At 38.6% G+C, this 16853-nt stretch overlaps 1 protein-coding gene across 3 annotated transcripts in view; it reads left to right on the top strand.

Annotated features, from left to right (window-relative positions):
* The window catches only part of NWD2 (NACHT and WD repeat domain containing 2), a 123076-nt gene extending 107299 nt beyond the window's left edge, over positions 1–15777 (top strand). For 2 of the 3 annotated variants that reach the window (XM_038401059.2, XM_043513987.1), the window contains 4 exons: positions 5637–5840; positions 8095–8239; positions 8557–9146; positions 10049–15777. In XM_038401059.2, the coding sequence (XP_038256987.1) occupies positions 5637–5840; positions 8095–8239; positions 8557–9146; positions 10049–13984 (4875 nt within the window). In that variant the 3' untranslated portion in view covers positions 13985–15777. Of the gene's footprint in view, positions 1–5636; positions 5841–8043; positions 8240–8556; positions 9147–10048 lie in introns of those variants that run through there. The other variant, XM_043513988.1, reaches the window with a different exon arrangement.
* The last annotated feature ends 1076 nt before the right edge of the window (positions 15778–16853 follow it).

Genomic DNA, 16853 nt, shown 5'->3' with positions numbered 1-16853 from the left:
TCAAATTTGCGGCAACTATGAAAAGAGGCAGTGTGTGTTAAAGGTTGCAGTTTCTGCAACAAAATCATGGCCTGTGATTTTCCTACAGCCTTAAATATAACATAAAAATGCAGCAGACACTTAGACATTTTAGTATTGCTAATGAAAGGCCCAATTCTACCATCTTTGCTCAGGTAAAACTCCTCATTGAATTTACGGGGCCCAAATGCAGAAAAAGTACAGCGTTGGTAATTTCATTTAATAATCGACATAAAAAGTAACTGCAAAGTCCATATAGTGGAGTTCTGTAGAGGGTGAAATTCACAAGGCCTATGTACCACCTACACTGGACTTGAATAGTGCATAAGCTTTGTATTGGCCATCTGCACAAGGCTGAATTTCACTCTGACAAAGAAAAAGTTATTTTTTCCTGAAGCAGAAGAAGCAGCCGCAGAAGAGGAAGGGTTATTATTTCCTGCTTAATCTGGGTGTGATGCTCTGTACCTCGTGGGTACATCCTTGTAAAATGATTGTGTGGTATCCAATTCAAAGTTTGTCATGTCGGATGTCTTCGGAAGGCTCATGATGCCCTGAGCATTGTTGTTATAGTGATGTTATAGTAATTGTTGTTACAGTAATGTTATAAGAAAAGGAGTACTTGTGGCACCTTAGAGACTAACAAATTTATTAGAGCATAAGCTTTCGTGAGCTACAGCTCACTTCATCGGATGCATTTGGTGGAAACCATTTGGTTCCACCAAATGCATCCGATGAAGTGAGCTGTAGCTCACGAAAGCTTATGCTCTAATAAATTGGTTAGTCTCTAAGGTGCCACAAGTACTCCTTTTCTTTTTGCGAATACAGACTAACATGGCTGCTACTCTGAAACCTGTCAGTAATGTTATAGTAATACTGTGTGTGGTTTGAAGCGTGTCAGAGACTCCCCTTGGGATAACAAGCCTGGTACATATCAACTTCTTTGTTAAATTGATGAACTCATATAAGCTTGAGCATCCAGCAGACATAACTGGAGACTGCAAGATGGAGGTTTCTAGGGTTGTGTCTGGGACTGGAGATATTGGCTAGTGTCATTCGGTTGCACAATCCAAGGAGCAGCTTACATGCAGAGCCCAGGAGTGAGGGTTCTCAAAGCAGAGCAGGGTAAGGCTGGCTCCCAGAGTCGAGGATTGGAGTGACCTATCCGATCACCCGTCCAGATAACACCAGAGGGGAACATCACACTGTGCAGCTGCAGAACTACAGAAAACCTAGGATTCTAAAAAGTAGATTAGGAGAATGAATGTCTAAACTTTGCAACGTGTTTACCCCATTGTGGGAAGAGATGTGGATCTTTCTAGGAAAAAGTGCAAATTAGAAATGATCACAAACTAGAGAAATATATCTAATCAAAACATTCTCATTTCATCAGAAGGATGATTATTTAACTCTTCTGACTGAGCAAGATTGATTTCTCCAACCAGCTTCCTACAAAACCAAGGTTGATGATTTTAAGGTACCTGCCCTTAGTGGAAGAAATTCTCTGTGCCTGTTCCCCAACTCCTCGGGCCACAGGCAGCACAAGCACTCCCCTCTAGGCCTCACTGTTACTCTACAGGCTAGCTATTGGCACACCCGAACCCTCGAGCCCTCCAAGTGTCCCCTTGGAATGCCCAGCCCCTGGTCCGCTGAATACTCAGAATTCACAGATTCACTACTTCCAAAGAAGCAAGTGCAGCCCAGCTTATCAGTTCCATCTCAGCTCACCGCTCAACTTAACACATAGCACCTACATATGTTTATAGTGGAATCAAGTATAAGTTTATTTAACAAAGCATAGAGATTCAAATAATAGCAAGTATAAGTATTTGAAAAAAATGGTAACATAAAACAAAATCATAACATGCTTTCTGGACCCTAGGCTTAATTAACAAGATACTCTCACAGAGTATTGGTCACCCAAAATCCTCACAGCACTTTACAGCCAGGTTGGCTATGACCTCCTTTCATGAGACAAACAGGCTTGTCAGCTTGCCTTTTCAGTGAAGGACTCATTGTGTCACTTGGCACTCCAAGATATACCCGAAAAATCCTTTGTCTTTATTCATAAACAGGACACCCCCACCTTCCACTGTTTGAAAAATCTGCAAGTGAGAAAATCTACAGAATAAGCAATCTCTTCTTTTGCCTGTGATTCAGTATGCAAATAGGCATACAGTGACTGGAGGCATACAATACACAAATGGCTGAACAGGGAGATAGGTGTCTGTCATCACCTGCCTGAAAGGAACATTGTCACCTCCTGATGATCTACCTTAACTCCAAGACCTTAAGAACATAATTTTCCATACAGATACATCATTCCTTAAATATCGTCCATATAGGTAGACACCTCACATGCCACCTTTGGTGAAATATTATGCAGATATCCAACCCAGGGATCCCTGGAAAACCTGTGCGCCCCCCTGTGCCCTCTGCTAGTTGGCACTGGGGGTCACAACTATATACATGTGCATTTCTAAGGAAGTATCTAACTAAGGATTCCTTAAATAAGAGCCATATCAAATTCTGTCTGTTTCCCTCCCATTAATTTATTCCTTCTCTTTAACCTCTTTGTATTTACCTCAAAATCTTTATCTACATAAACTAACCACTCAAAGAACATAAAGCAAACTTAGTATACAGGGTAAAATCCTGGCCTCACTGAAGTCAATGGCAAAACTCCCACTGACTTCAATTCGCCTGGATTTCACCCTGTTGTGTTTGGATTTACTAAGATATGATGTCAAATAATTAACTCCATTGAAGGCTTGTTTAGTATGACAGTCAATCGATCAGTCCTTAATACAGCATTATACAGAAAACAGAAAGAAAACAAACATACCAACTCTCTGTAACTGGAGAGACGATGGCAGCTTTACCTCAGTTCACTTCTGACTAACTCCCTCAAATTGACCTATTAGATACTGTTCAGAACCAAGAAAAATCCTCTGTCATGCTTGATCTTATTTTGAATCAAAAAGCCAATGATATTTCTAACTAATTTATCACTATTGGGACCACTTGTGACCACAATTAGCTCTTAATGCATAGACATTAATCCATGCATTAAATGTTTTGCTGATACATTGATTAAAGAACACACCTGCTATACCACATGTACCTTGTTCATTTTGTCAATTACTAATTTTATTAGTTACAGAGCATTTATGAGCATCCCTTATCAGTTACATCATTTTGTCCACTACAATATGCATCTATAACTACAGTCATCTCTTTATATACGATATGAGTTTACAGAAAAGAGACGAACAAAATAGCCTATTGGCCAGGGACTTTTTTTCATGGTATCTGGTTCACACAATTGATAGGCTAAAACATCTGTTCAATCATCCATTATTTTATTAATTGAAAAAGATATCTGTAACTAAGTCATTATGAAAGAAATAATCTGCTAGACTAAATCCTGATAAACTAAAAGCATCTTTCGACAGATTATTATTTTAATAATCACAGAAAACACCTGCCCTATACCAGTTCCAAGCAGTTCCTTTATGGACATGTGGACACATTTCCCTAAGGGTCCAGAGTTGAAGGACACACAATCCATTATTTAACAATATATGCTAGGGTCCAGCTAAAGCTTACTGACAACACACAAGAGTCAGCTGAAGTTCAGAGTAAAAACAGAATGTATAACTCAGTACAGGCCTGCTAGGACGAAGACATTCATTTGTCCAAAACAAAAACTCCTTCACGTAAGAATTTAACCATCACTTTTGGCTAACACAGAAAAGATTTTAGGATATTTGGCCAAGAAATCATGAGTTTAATACTGAAAGAATAATAAAATATTAATATTTACTCGCAACCCATAGTGTCCAAAATTAATCTCAACTAGCTGCAGATTTGAAAAATCTCTGTCTGGAGCTGTATCTCCTATATGATTATCCGACCAATGCTCATTCTGTAGAATACTGGTGAGGTGCTACCTCCAGGAATATATTAGCTAAAAGAGTTATAACCCCATCATAACTTCTGTAACAGAATTTAACTCCTGAGGTACCACATCTCAGCTCTGAGATTTTGAACAATTCTTCTCTTAATATAGAAAATTGGTGCACAACCTGAGTATTTAAGTTAGTTTTGACCAATTTTTCTCTTTTCTTTTTTTTTTTTCATTCGTTCATTCACCAGGTAGCTATTTGGATAAATATCTTCAGTGTTTTCTGCTAATGAGAGTTCTCAAGGCAGTGAAGCAGCTTGTGTTTCTTAAATTGTAATCTGAGTATTTGTTGCTGTTACTAATATTATAAAAATATAGCTTTATGGTTATCAGGCTGAATATGCCATGTGACTTTTCATCAAAATGAAAACATACATTCAACTGCAGAAAATAAGAGGAAGGCATAGAAGTCAAGGAGGCCATAATGCAGATCTGCACGCTTTATGAACAACATTAAGGATGACCATGCTCATAAAAATGGAAAGAAAGTTACCTTAAAAATACATGTCTATAATGACTGACTCAGCCAAAATGTTTGAAAACTTTAGATTTTTATGTTTTTAGATAACAATATATCATCGTTTCTAAGAGAGGCTAGGAGCCAGATTCTCCAGTGCAGTGCAGTGCAGCGCAGCTGCTTTGTCCCACACCTGCCATTGGCAGATTCTGGCCATAAAGGTGGCATATCCAGCCCTGGCCTGATCGCTGTAGTGGCATAGAGCTGGCTGTAAAAGGAAAAGATTAGTACAGCTTAGAGTTCAGCTCTTCACCACTTTAAACACCTGGAGTACTCAAAGAGCAATGTGGCTAGTAACCGCTTATGCTGAAAAACCTGGTGCTTCTTTTCTACCTAGTGCAAACAGAGTTTTCATTGTCACTGCCACACAGGATTTTCATGGCAACCTATGTTCTGTGCCATCATATCATATAAATATATAGTTGGTTCCCTAATAAAATATATTTTGAGTATTTGTTTTCATTTGCAGAATTTCAATGTCCCTGATCCTTAGGTTTTTCTGTTAGCATTAATTATTAAGAAAGATACTAAATATCCAAGCCCTTATAACCAAACTGCTGTTCAATACAATAGTCCTAGTAAGAATTCGTATTCTGCTATATTTAGGCTCAGAAGGATTTGATTTTTATCAGTAAATGTCTGTAGCCATTGATTTCACCGTACACACTCAAACTGATGAAAAATATTTCCATAGATAATAGTAATTTACAGAGAGGCAAAGAAAGAAAAATGCTACTGAAGAACTCAGATACTTACTTTGTATGTGTTGATGTGAGTCTGATAGATTGTGTTTTAATGGTTATAAAGCTTTAACTTTTGAATCTTAATGTCTATTTCATTAAATAATTATTGCCTGACACCCCTATAATTTCCCAGAACTATGAAAATTTAAAGAGATAAAAATTGGAAAAAATGCTTTAAAATAAACATTGATATTAGCCATCGAAAATATAAAAAAATAAAAATCCAATTCTGCAAAGTCTAACTATATTTATTTACTTTCCTAGTAACTTCAAAGCGATAGAACTGATGTTAATGCCATGTTGAATCTTATCAAAGTATTTAGCCATATCCTGACTAGGGTTTTAGCATCACTGGAAAGGGACACTAAACCCATACTTTGTTGTAAATACACAGGGCCTGTTGGGAGAAAAATATGGGACCATCCGAATACCAGGAGAAGTTGAATCATCGGAATTTGAAATGATCCTAGATGCTGCTGTGGAGGCAAAGCTAGAGACAAGGATTTTGGAAGAGTGGTACTGTAGAGATGAAAATGCGGTGCCACCAGCATATTACCTCAGACCAAAATCTGAAATGCTGAAGAACAATCTTAATACGGTAAATTACCTTCATGTCCTTAATAAAAAAACCTATATAGATTGGTCATAGCGGATGGAATTAACCAGCATCATTTGAAAACAATTTAGGGGTCATAATGGAATGAACCTCCATAGTCTATGAACTCTTTGCACACTGCAGAGGTTGGCTCTGTGATGGTCCAGAAGGAGGAAGTGTGGGACACCACCGGGAGTGATGGACCAAGGCTGCTGGCTCTAAGAATGGTCCACTGGTCACAACTGTCACCTTTATAGGGCAATGATAGTGGGCTGCAAGCACTGTTACAGCTCATGAGCCTTCTGCAGCAATTGAGGAATGACTGCATAGGTGCCTCTATCCATCCCGCTTGTTGGAGTGGGGAAGATTCTCTCTCAGCCCTTGCATGGGGCTCTCATTAAAAGTCCATGAATAGGACTTACATGGCAAATGTGAATTTCTCCCCATGGCCCCAAGTCAGCAAAACACTTAAGCACATGCTTTAAGCTAAGCAAATGATTAAAATTAAGCGCACACTCAAGGACTACCCTGAATTGGGGTTCATATTAAAAAAAAGTTTCTTAGTAAAATATTTTTGAACAGTCCCATTTATTCTCACCTCCTATATCCTGAGGTCCCTTTCAACCCTGATAGTCTATGACTCTATGTGCACATAACTTTGTCTGACCATAGCTATGCATGATACAGGGCCCAATTTTACCTTCATATAGCAAGAGCCATTTATTTTCCAAGGAGAGGATTTGACCCTCCAAGAAGAGAATAAACCCTTTAAGGTAGAGCTATATCCCAAAGCAATATCAAAATGACACTTTATTTTAGTGCACACTGACTGTAATTACACTACAAAAGGAAATTAAACCACTACATAGCATGCATTTACCATGTTACAAAATGCAATAACCTGCTCTGTTGCATAAAATATGTTTGAGCAGTAAGGACTTAAAAGAGTTCAAGAAAACGTAGTGCAGCAGAGACTGAACTATTTATCACTGGGGGGGGCAACAACTTACATAGTCCTCCCCAAAGCCCAAAATAGCCCTTTCAATAGATCTTGAAGGGTTTTTTTGTATTTTTGTTTATTAACATTTTATAGATTTCCCCAAGCTACTGTCCCACAAGGGTAAGCAGAAAAGGTTCATATATCAACACTAGTGCAATCTTACACCCAGTAAACAAAACAGAAGTAACAGACAGAATATAAAATGATCTGCAACTCTGAATTTTCTGCAGGAAGGGCTTTGTGAGAGATTGTGATTCCCTGAGGCAGCACAACGAGGTGCTGCCCCCATACTCTGGACCAGATTGCAAATTGACAATCTAGCACTAAATCAGAAATAATAATAAATTACTTTGTACTTAAATAGAGCTAGCCTGTAATCTTAAAATCTGACATATGTAAAGGGGCTGTGTTTAGCTGTTCAATACAAGGAGCAGAGCAGGGACAAAACTGTGACTCAGAGAGCCACAATTTGCTCCCTGCTTCCTCCATAGGGGGAAGTATAATGTGTCAGCTCTTTCCTGGTACAGTTTACTCCCCTCTCTGCACCAGCTCAGCTGTCCTAGCTGGAATGCAGGTCTTAAAAGGAAAGACAAAGCTCCACCCACTTCCTGCCTAACTGCCAATGGGCTGCTCTCTCTCCTGGTTACAATCTGGCCCACAGGAACTTTCCTCCAGACATCTCAATGCATTTTACAAAGATGAATGAATTTAGCCTACCACCACCCCTTTGAGGCAAGTCAGATTATCATCACCATTCTGCAAAGGAAGTACTGAAGTACCATCAAATAAAATCCAATATTTTCAAAAGTGACACCTAATTTGGGGTGCTTAATTTGAAATTCCTTGTGCCTACTTTTCAGCTTTGAGATCCAAGCATGAAAGTTAATCTAAAAATATTATTATTCCCTAATAATAGTACTCCAGGCCTGACCCAAAAACCCACTTTCTCTTCATATTTTACTGGTTATTCTCATTTACCCCCTGAATAATGTTGTTTACATTTTAGTTTTGTGCACTATGTCAGGAAGTCTTATGTTTTATATTCAGAACAGACAATTTATAATGTGAAATTATGATTTGTCCAATATAAAAGGTTAAGAGTAAATATATTGGAGGGTTATTTAAATGTATGCATTATATTATTTACTGTATTCTCCTTTCTTATGTATATCATTACCTTAAATATTAAACCTTTGCTTTCTGAAGTTGTAGAAACTGATGTTACAGCTACTGTTTAACTATGAATATTTTTAAAAGATGGAATCATCTTCAAATTCTATGAATGAGAACAAATGGAAGGACATATCAGAAGAGATTAAGAAGATTTTTAAGACTGCTGTGAAGTTGCTGCATGAAAAAGGAAAAATGAAACACAGCCAAGCAAAGAGATATCTTTCCTCTGGTAAAGCTCAGAATACGTACACAAAATATTCTATATCTATGCACTGATTCATAATCTAGCCTAGCAATATTTCCACAATTATCAAAGTATATTTTTGATTGTCATTTCTCACACATAATTTAAAAGAGGAGAAAAGTAAATTTATACATGCTTGAGCCTGAGTCCTGTATTATAGCTAGTACTTAATAAAACTGCACCTGATACATTTTGCATACAGTATTTTTTGTTTGCTTGTTCATCTAGAGGAAACAGAGATTTTTTTCCTCTGTTTTGAAGGAAGTTAACAGTTTTCCTGTTTTCTTTTTTATTCCCTCCAGCTGTTGAAGATGAGCTTGATTTTGCCTTGGGAAAACAAACAGCAGCTTTCCTGAAGAAGTGTGTCTGTTACATTCGGAAAATTGCCAACATTGAACGTTTTGTTAAAATTCCAGAGATGGGAAAATACATGGATGTAATTCATATAGGTGGGAAAGTTCTGCGGGATCCAGAAACCCATGAGAAATTGATCAAACTCCGGGATGAATTTATTCCTACTATTGTTGCAGCATCTAATCTGAGAGTGTACACTTCTGTTACTCATTGTGACATGAAACTTGGTTATTCACAAGAAGTGGAAAACCACTACATTGAAGGACTTGGTAAACAGTTCTACGAAGACATGATTGATATAATTCAGGCAACAGTACAACAGAATTTTGACACTGAGACAGACTTGCTTTATGATGAAGTCCTTCAACACTCTTCATTATGTAAAACGTACTCCTCTTTCTATGAGTACAGGTGTGAGGCGCTAAACATAGTTCATAGATACACTCTGCACAGCAAAACAGGACATATTAACCCTCTTATCATATATGGAGGACCATGCACTGGAAAAACCCTTTTATTAGCTGAAGTGGCAAAGAAGGTAAAAAATAAAAAAACAATATATTTTATAATATGTTAATCTTAATAGAGGTAGTAAATGTAGACCAAATTAATTCCCATTTTCCTTATTGTGGTATCAACAGATCTAAGATTAGTCTTTGATACAGACAATAAATCCAATTTCTGCACATTACTGGATATTTATTCAGGAAAGAGGCAGTGTACATCCTAGTAGCCAGATCTTCATATCATATTTCCAGCCAAAACATAATTGTTAGTAGAGCTTTCTAAGGAAATGCAAATATTTCATCCAATTCCTAGATCACTGGTAAGAATTAATTTATTTGTGAAATAAACAACTTTACAAATACACCATCGTAACATCATTAGTCCCTCCCTTCCTGTTCCGTGGTGTTATAAGGATGTGACACCATTTAATGATTATATGGTATCAGTCTTACAAGTAAAGCACGTTAAAGACATGCTAATTTGTTTCAGATCCTCTTGAATTGCTTCAGAAGTTCCATGATTTGTGTTTATTTCAAAATTTCAGAAGTCATTTAGTTCACGTATGCCTGTCCAATCATTAACTAGATTATCATGGTGAAGTGTGAGGAGCACATTTCAGACGTCTGTGAACTTATCTCCACTGAAAATCGCAGCTCCACAGCTGTATTACTGAGTGCTCTGGCAGTATTGCTTGAGTTAAAGATGACATATAATCTGATATTTCATTCATGATGTATAATATTAACACTTTCTAAAACCCCACTATTTAGAACATTTCCACTCAGACAGGAACACTTCAAAAATAAACTTATGTTTTCAAACAAATTAATGCTGTTTATAAAACCGTAAGTAAAACAATTATGTGCTCTGTTATTGTGCTTCACTTGGCTCTGTTAATTTAGACATTAACTAAATTATGCTTCTACATTATAGGCTTATACTTGGCTGCAGGAAGAGATGGGACCAGAATCTGACCCTGTGGTAGTTATAAGATTTTTGGGATCCACAGAAATGAGTACAGATCTTAAGAATCTGCTTCAAAGTATTTGTGAACAATTAGCAATTAATTATCGTTGCCTAGTACAAAGTTATCCTAAAAAGATTCATGATCTTCGGGACTTGTTTATAAATCTGTTGAATGAGTCTTCATTTCACAGACCACTGGTTATAATATTTGATGCCCTAGAGCAGCTTTCAGATAACGATGATGCTAGGAAACTATGGTGGCTCCCCATTCACCTTCCCCGTTCAGTACGGATAATCATGTCAACACTGCCGAACAAACATGGGATCCTGCAAAAACTGAGGTGCCTTATTCATGAAGAGGACAACTACATTGAGTTGATTTCAAGAGACAGAAAGATGTGCAGCCAAGTACTGAAACATCAGCTGCTGCGTGTTAAAAGAAAAGTAACATCAGGGCAACAAATTTATGTCAATGAAGCTTTTTCAAAGTGCACACTGCCTATGTTTGTAAACTTAACCTTCAGAGAGGTTAGGAACTGGAGATCTCACAAAGATGTTGATGAGTCCTCCCTTTGTGTCACTGTTCATGAAAGCATCGAGCAGTTATTTTGGTCATTAGAAAACAAGTGTGGGCTAAAGCTATTGTCGAGAGCACTGGGCTACATCACAATGTCCAAATCTGGCCTGAGTGAAATGGAATTGGAAGATATTTTAGCTCTTGACAACAGTGTTATGTATGAGCTAAATGATAGTGTCAGGCAATGTAACCCATTGAGGGTACCTTACATATACATTGCAAGGCTTAAGGAGGGCTTAAAGGGATACTTGATAGAGCGGCAAGTGAAAAATGTAACACTTCTAGTGTGGGCAAATAGGCACCTGCAGCTTATTGCCCAGAAATTGTATCTCCACAGTGAGGAAGATGTACATGAAATGCATACAATCATGGCAGAGTACTTCCTCGGAGTTTGGTCAGGTGGAAGAAGGAAATCTTTTTACAGCCAAGATCAATATTTGAATGGGTGCCTTGACAATAACAGTAGAAGCATGAATGATGAGGAGAAGCACTGTATGGATCTCACCTCTTTTGACAGGCAAGCACCTGATCAGCCGTGGGTCTTTCAGTGTAATCCATTAGAGCCTGACATCTTTTTTGTCAATCACAGAAAAATGACAGAACTTTTGTATCACTTGACAAGATGTGGAAGATCAGACGATCTGCTGTATGGTGTCATTATGAACTTCAGCTGGCTGTACACAATGATTAAAATAGGACAGTTTGACAAAGCACTTTCTGACATAGAATTGGCTTATAACTATTCACAAGAAAAGGAGCTGAAATTTCTGGCAAGTACCCTTCGCAGTATAAAGTTCAAAGTAACAAAATATCCAGGTTCACTCTCTGCTGAATTGCAACAGAGGCTTCTTCCAGTTGTCAGCTCATTGCCTAAATTGAGACACCTTCTTTTAGAATGTGACAAAGATGGACCCAAATACTGCTCTATCGTTCCTTTGCACTCCTCCATGGATGTGACTTACAGCCCTGAGCGACTACCCTTGTCATCCAGTTGCATGCAGGTCACTGAGATCCTGCCTACTTTTAATCCAAATACAATCATTGCTGCTCTGGAAAATGGCTCCATCAGTACTTGGGATGCAGAGACTCGCCAGCTATTAAGGCAAATTACAACAGCTCAATCTGTTATCTTAGGGATAAAACTTACAAATGATGAAAAATATCTTGTAGTGGCTACAACAAAGAACACACTTTTGATTTACGATAATCAAAATTCCTGTCTTTTGTCTGAAGTAGAAATTAAGGGATCAAAACATTGTGGAATTGGGGGAAGCTCAAATTTTATAAATGGATTTACACTGTCCATTAATCATGCACTTGCTTGGCTGGAAGCCAGCAAAGATGTTACTGTAATAGATCTACTTTATGGGTGGCCTCTTTATCACTTCCACTGCTGGTATGAAGTGACTTGTGTACAGTGTTCTCCAGATGGAATCTATGCATTCTGTGGTCAGTACCTTAACACCACCACTATATTTCACTTAGGAAGTGGAGAGAAACTGTCCACCGTGACCTCTGAATTTTCAGGTGGATTTGTCAAATTTCTTTTTGTTCTGGACACTGCTCAAGAAATGGTGATGGTGGACAATGAGGGCGGCCTTTCAGTTTGGAACACTGAGGAAATCACAAATCCCCAACTGACAGATGACTTCGACTGCAGGAAAGAAGACAGTGAAGTTGTCAGCATTGAACTTTCTGAAGACCAAAGTGCAATTTTAATTTGTAAGGCACTCAGTATAGAACTTCTCGACACTGGCATGTGGAAAGTGGCTGAAAAGTTCAGAGCAAAACACAATGAGCGCTTTATATCTGCTGTGTTATCCAAAAACGGTGACTGTATAATTGCTTCTATGGAAAATACCTCAGCCATTTTTGTTTGGAGGAGAGATACAGGACAGTGTATGGCAAGCTTACAGGAAATCTCAGGAACCATAGTCAGACTAATTAAACCCAGTCACCATAACATGCTGCTATCCTTATCCACCAGTGGTGTCCTTTCTATCTGGGATATAGATATCATAACTGCTATGTCCAATATTGACAAATCTGGCAAACCCATCCAAAGACTGGTGTTGCCAACCAGAGGTGAATTAATTTATACACTGGATGGATCAGAATCTGTACATAAGTGGAACTTCAGCACTGGATTCATTGAAGCTGTGTTCAAACATGAAGGTATTGTTGAAAACTGTGTGCTGACCTCTTCTGGAGACATAATGATTACATCAGATGACAAATGTAGCCAATATGTATGGCACACCATTACCGGCGAAAATATCTTCCGCATTAACGGACAAAGGATATCTCAGCTGATGATTACACACAACGATCAGTTTGTCGTCTCGCTCTGTGAACAAAATGCCTCCAGAGTTTGGCGACTGGCCACGGGACACAGAGTTTGCAATATTTTAGTTGCCTTACAGAATGCGTTTATAACCACTGCTAATACATTTGTAGTTGGAATGACAAAGAATAAAGTGTTGGCAGTAAGTCTCTGGACAGGAAGTATAACCAAGAAATTTTGCTGCGATGATGGTGCCACAATTGTTAATATTAAATTGATCCCAGACTGCCCAGATATTGTAGTGTTTATAACATCCACTGAAACAGTGAACATCTGGAGTCTGACAGAGGAAGTAATCTGCAGGCGTGTACAATTGCCTAGTAATTTCTTAAAAGATTTAGAAGACTTTGAAATATCCCCCAATGGGAAGCTAGGAATTCTATCCCATGGTGATGAGAACATCAATGTGCTTGATTTACACAGCGGCAAACTTCGTGTGGTTCATGCCCCCGGCATTATCTGGCGACAGAGGCTGTCCCGTGATGGCCGCTATCTTGTGTACATCTGTTTTCGTAATGAAGAGGATGACGACAATGGTGCCATCTCTAGCTTAATTGTAATGAGACTGGCTGATGGTAAAAACATTGGTGCTTGTTCCCTTTACAAAACTCCAACCTTTCTTTCTCTCTCACAGAGGCATTTGAATATTATTGTTGGCTTTGATGATGGAAGTATAGGTACTTACACTGTAGTGGATCGAGTAGATGCAGCACTGAAAATTAAAATTGCTACTTCAAATAGCCGTCAAATTTTCAGTAATGCAACACAAGTGATTAGGCCCAAGTGTCACAATTATAGCTTCAAGGTGAATGCAGACTGCATTTGGAGAGAGTCTACTGAAGTGTTTGCAAGAGATAGCCCCATCACAGTGACAGACCCTGAGACAAGCGAAACAACAACACCCAAAAAACATAACTACTGTTATGACAAAGTGTGTGCAGCCATAGATTGCAGAGGACACAATTTTGCTGCTGATAACTGATTAGAAACATGTACTTAGTTTTCCTGAATACATAATACATATGCATAGGCTAGTCTTCTGATTCAAAAGTAAGTACCAGTGCATTTCTTGAAAGACGAAGAACAGCTGAGGGCAGGAATGCTGTTTTTCTCAACAAATATTCTTACATTTATGTGAACAAAAATAAGCAAAAAAAAAAAATCAACCAAATGTGAAAAACATTTATCCAATGGGCTGCAGGGTTTTTAAAATTTTGGAATACAAGGTTTAGTCCAAGGTTAGATCCAGGGCCTTCACTGACAATTTCTAGCAATACTATTACAATTGTTATACCATTACAGGAATTAGATAATCTTATTTGGGGGTTGCCAGAGTTTTAGCTAGAGACAAAACTCAATTTATTGTTGGATAGGAGGCAAGACACTATTTTATAATCCAGATAGCCTCGTGGACAAAGCTAGGTCAACTGTTACCCTGAGTTTATACCCACTTGCAAAAATGTGTTTTTCTGCTTGATGGTGCAATGACAAGATGTCACCTGCCAACCTGGAACACTTGATGCATTCCATCATTTAAAGAAATAGCTACTTTTTTTAAAAAAAAATTGGGATTAACGTTTGAGTTGAAAGGGGTAGAAGCCAATCAACAACAAACACATCTACATGTGAGGTAATAAATCAGTCTTCATCTAAATGGAATGAAATGAAATGAAAGTACTGAAAGTTACAAACATTGCATGCAAGGATTTTTCTATAGTCTGATAAAAATGATAAAAACTAGTTATTACCTAGGTCATAAAAGAAGAAGTTTAACACTGAAATTGTATTGTTTTTCTATCTCTTTTACAGTGCATATTAGTACTGGATAAAACAAATACTTTTTCAAAGAGAAAGGGCATTAACAGATAAACAGTCAAACACCTGTTCACTTCTCTCTTTAAAAGGTTACTTATTCCCTCTGTTGTATAAAAGTTTGGAATATCTCTTAAGTCCCTACAGTGATCTTAATAGAAAGCTTTCAGACATGCCATGTATTATTCTTGATAATGTTTGCCTTATTACTACCATTCCTATTCTTTCCTGTGTTCAACACAGATCAGATGACCAAATACTCTGGGACTAACAGAATATGCGTGTATATGTGTTGAAATATTCCATAAAATCTAAAGGCTGTCCAAAGGTTCTTTACTGTTCCAATTGGTAATGGATTTCTTACTTTTACATACTATATGTATGCTCCTTTATGTTTCACTTCTTGCTTTACAACTGTTCTGAGCCTTTTATACAGTTTTATCAGTTTCAAGACAGAAATTGTGAAATATTGTCAACTATTTTTTAAAAAACAGCTTCACCTAACTAAAAGAAGTGGCTATCTGTATCTAAAGGGTGAAAAGGTCCTCCCATCCCACCCTTTACTTATCTTAAACATGGCATGTCCTTGGCAAACTTTTAAAAGAATTTAAATAAATCACATTTTTCTTTTTGGGAAGTTAGAACTCCATGCCACTAAATTTCCAAGAAACGAATGCCAACCTAGGGTTTAACGTAGTGTGTGAATGTTCTATGTAAAAGCCAATATAGTATATCAAGTGACTTGAATGACTTTTCCTAACTTGTTTGCAACTTAATAGATCATATTGAATGTTTTTATGTAAAACTTTGTATTGTTGGGAAGAATTACCCAATCAGAGAGTTATATTTTCATAAATGTTAAATTTAGTTAAATTTTGTTACAGAGTTGTTAAATTAGAAATCTATTGCAGTCTTCAAACAATATACAGTCTTGTGTAATCATTGTTTGTATGAATAAACTAAGTAAACAGACTGCTATATGTGTGGTTTTAATTTGTAAAGAAATTTCTGAAAGGGGACTAAATTTTTAGGGCCAGATCCTCAGCTGGTGTGAATCAATAAAGCTCCAATAGAACCTAAGCATTATTTTAAGGCCACAAGATCGGGGTGGGCAAACTTTTTCGCCCGAGGGCCACATCTGGGAATAGAAATTGTATGGCGAGCCATGAATGCTCACAAATTGGGACTGGGGTGCGGGGGAGGGGGAGGGTTCTGGTGGGGAGTGCAGGCTCCAGGGTGAGGCCAGAAATGAGGAGTTCAGGGTGCAGGAGGGGGCTCCGAGCTGGGGAATGAGGGAGGGTGTGAGGCCTCCAGCTGGGGGGTGCAGACTCTGGGGTGGGGCTGGTGATGAGGAGTTTGGGGTGTAAGAGGGTGCTCTGGGCTGGGACCAAGGGGTTCGGAGGGCAGAAGGGGGATCAGGGCTGGGGCGTGGGGACAGGCTCGGGGTGCAGGCTCTGGGCGGCACTTACCTCAAGCCGCTCCCAGAAGCTGTGGCTTGTGCTCTGAGCCCTGAGTTAGCACAATATTGGTGTAGATGGAAGGGAATTAGGTTTGAGCCTGAGTTTGAACCCTGGGCTTACACTGTAGTGTAGACATATCCAAAGAGAACATTTAATCCCAGCCATTTTCCTCTCAGCCATTCTCTGTGAAAGCCTTCAGTAACAAAGGCAAAATGAAATCAAAAGGTTATATAACTGAATCTCCAATGAGAAGAAATACCTTCCTATTCCTCAACACTTGCAGATAACTTTTCCTGATCTTACATTTGTGACACTTCTCAGGGCACCATGGCTGTGAGTCACCTTGTTACCACTGCCTCCAGCACGACTGAGTCATGCCTGTGCCCGGTTGGGTGTCAGCTCCTAACACAACCAGCCTGTCAGCCCCTCAAGCAGTCTCCTCCGGGCTACACCAGCTCTGCCCAGGCCTGCCAACAGCAATTCCGGGCCCCAGGGAAGAACAGTTAATGGCCCCCCTAGAAAGGGAAGGCTGAGGTTTACAACAGAGTCCAGGAGAGCTGGCTGTATTTCAAGGAATCC

Source organism: Dermochelys coriacea, chromosome 4 (assembly GCF_009764565.3).
Source record: "Dermochelys coriacea isolate rDerCor1 chromosome 4, rDerCor1.pri.v4, whole genome shotgun sequence".
Lineage (NCBI taxonomy): Eukaryota > Metazoa > Chordata > Testudines > Dermochelyidae > Dermochelys > Dermochelys coriacea.
The sequence above is the reverse complement of the archived record's forward strand: the minus strand, read 5'-3'. Positions and strand labels throughout refer to the sequence as shown.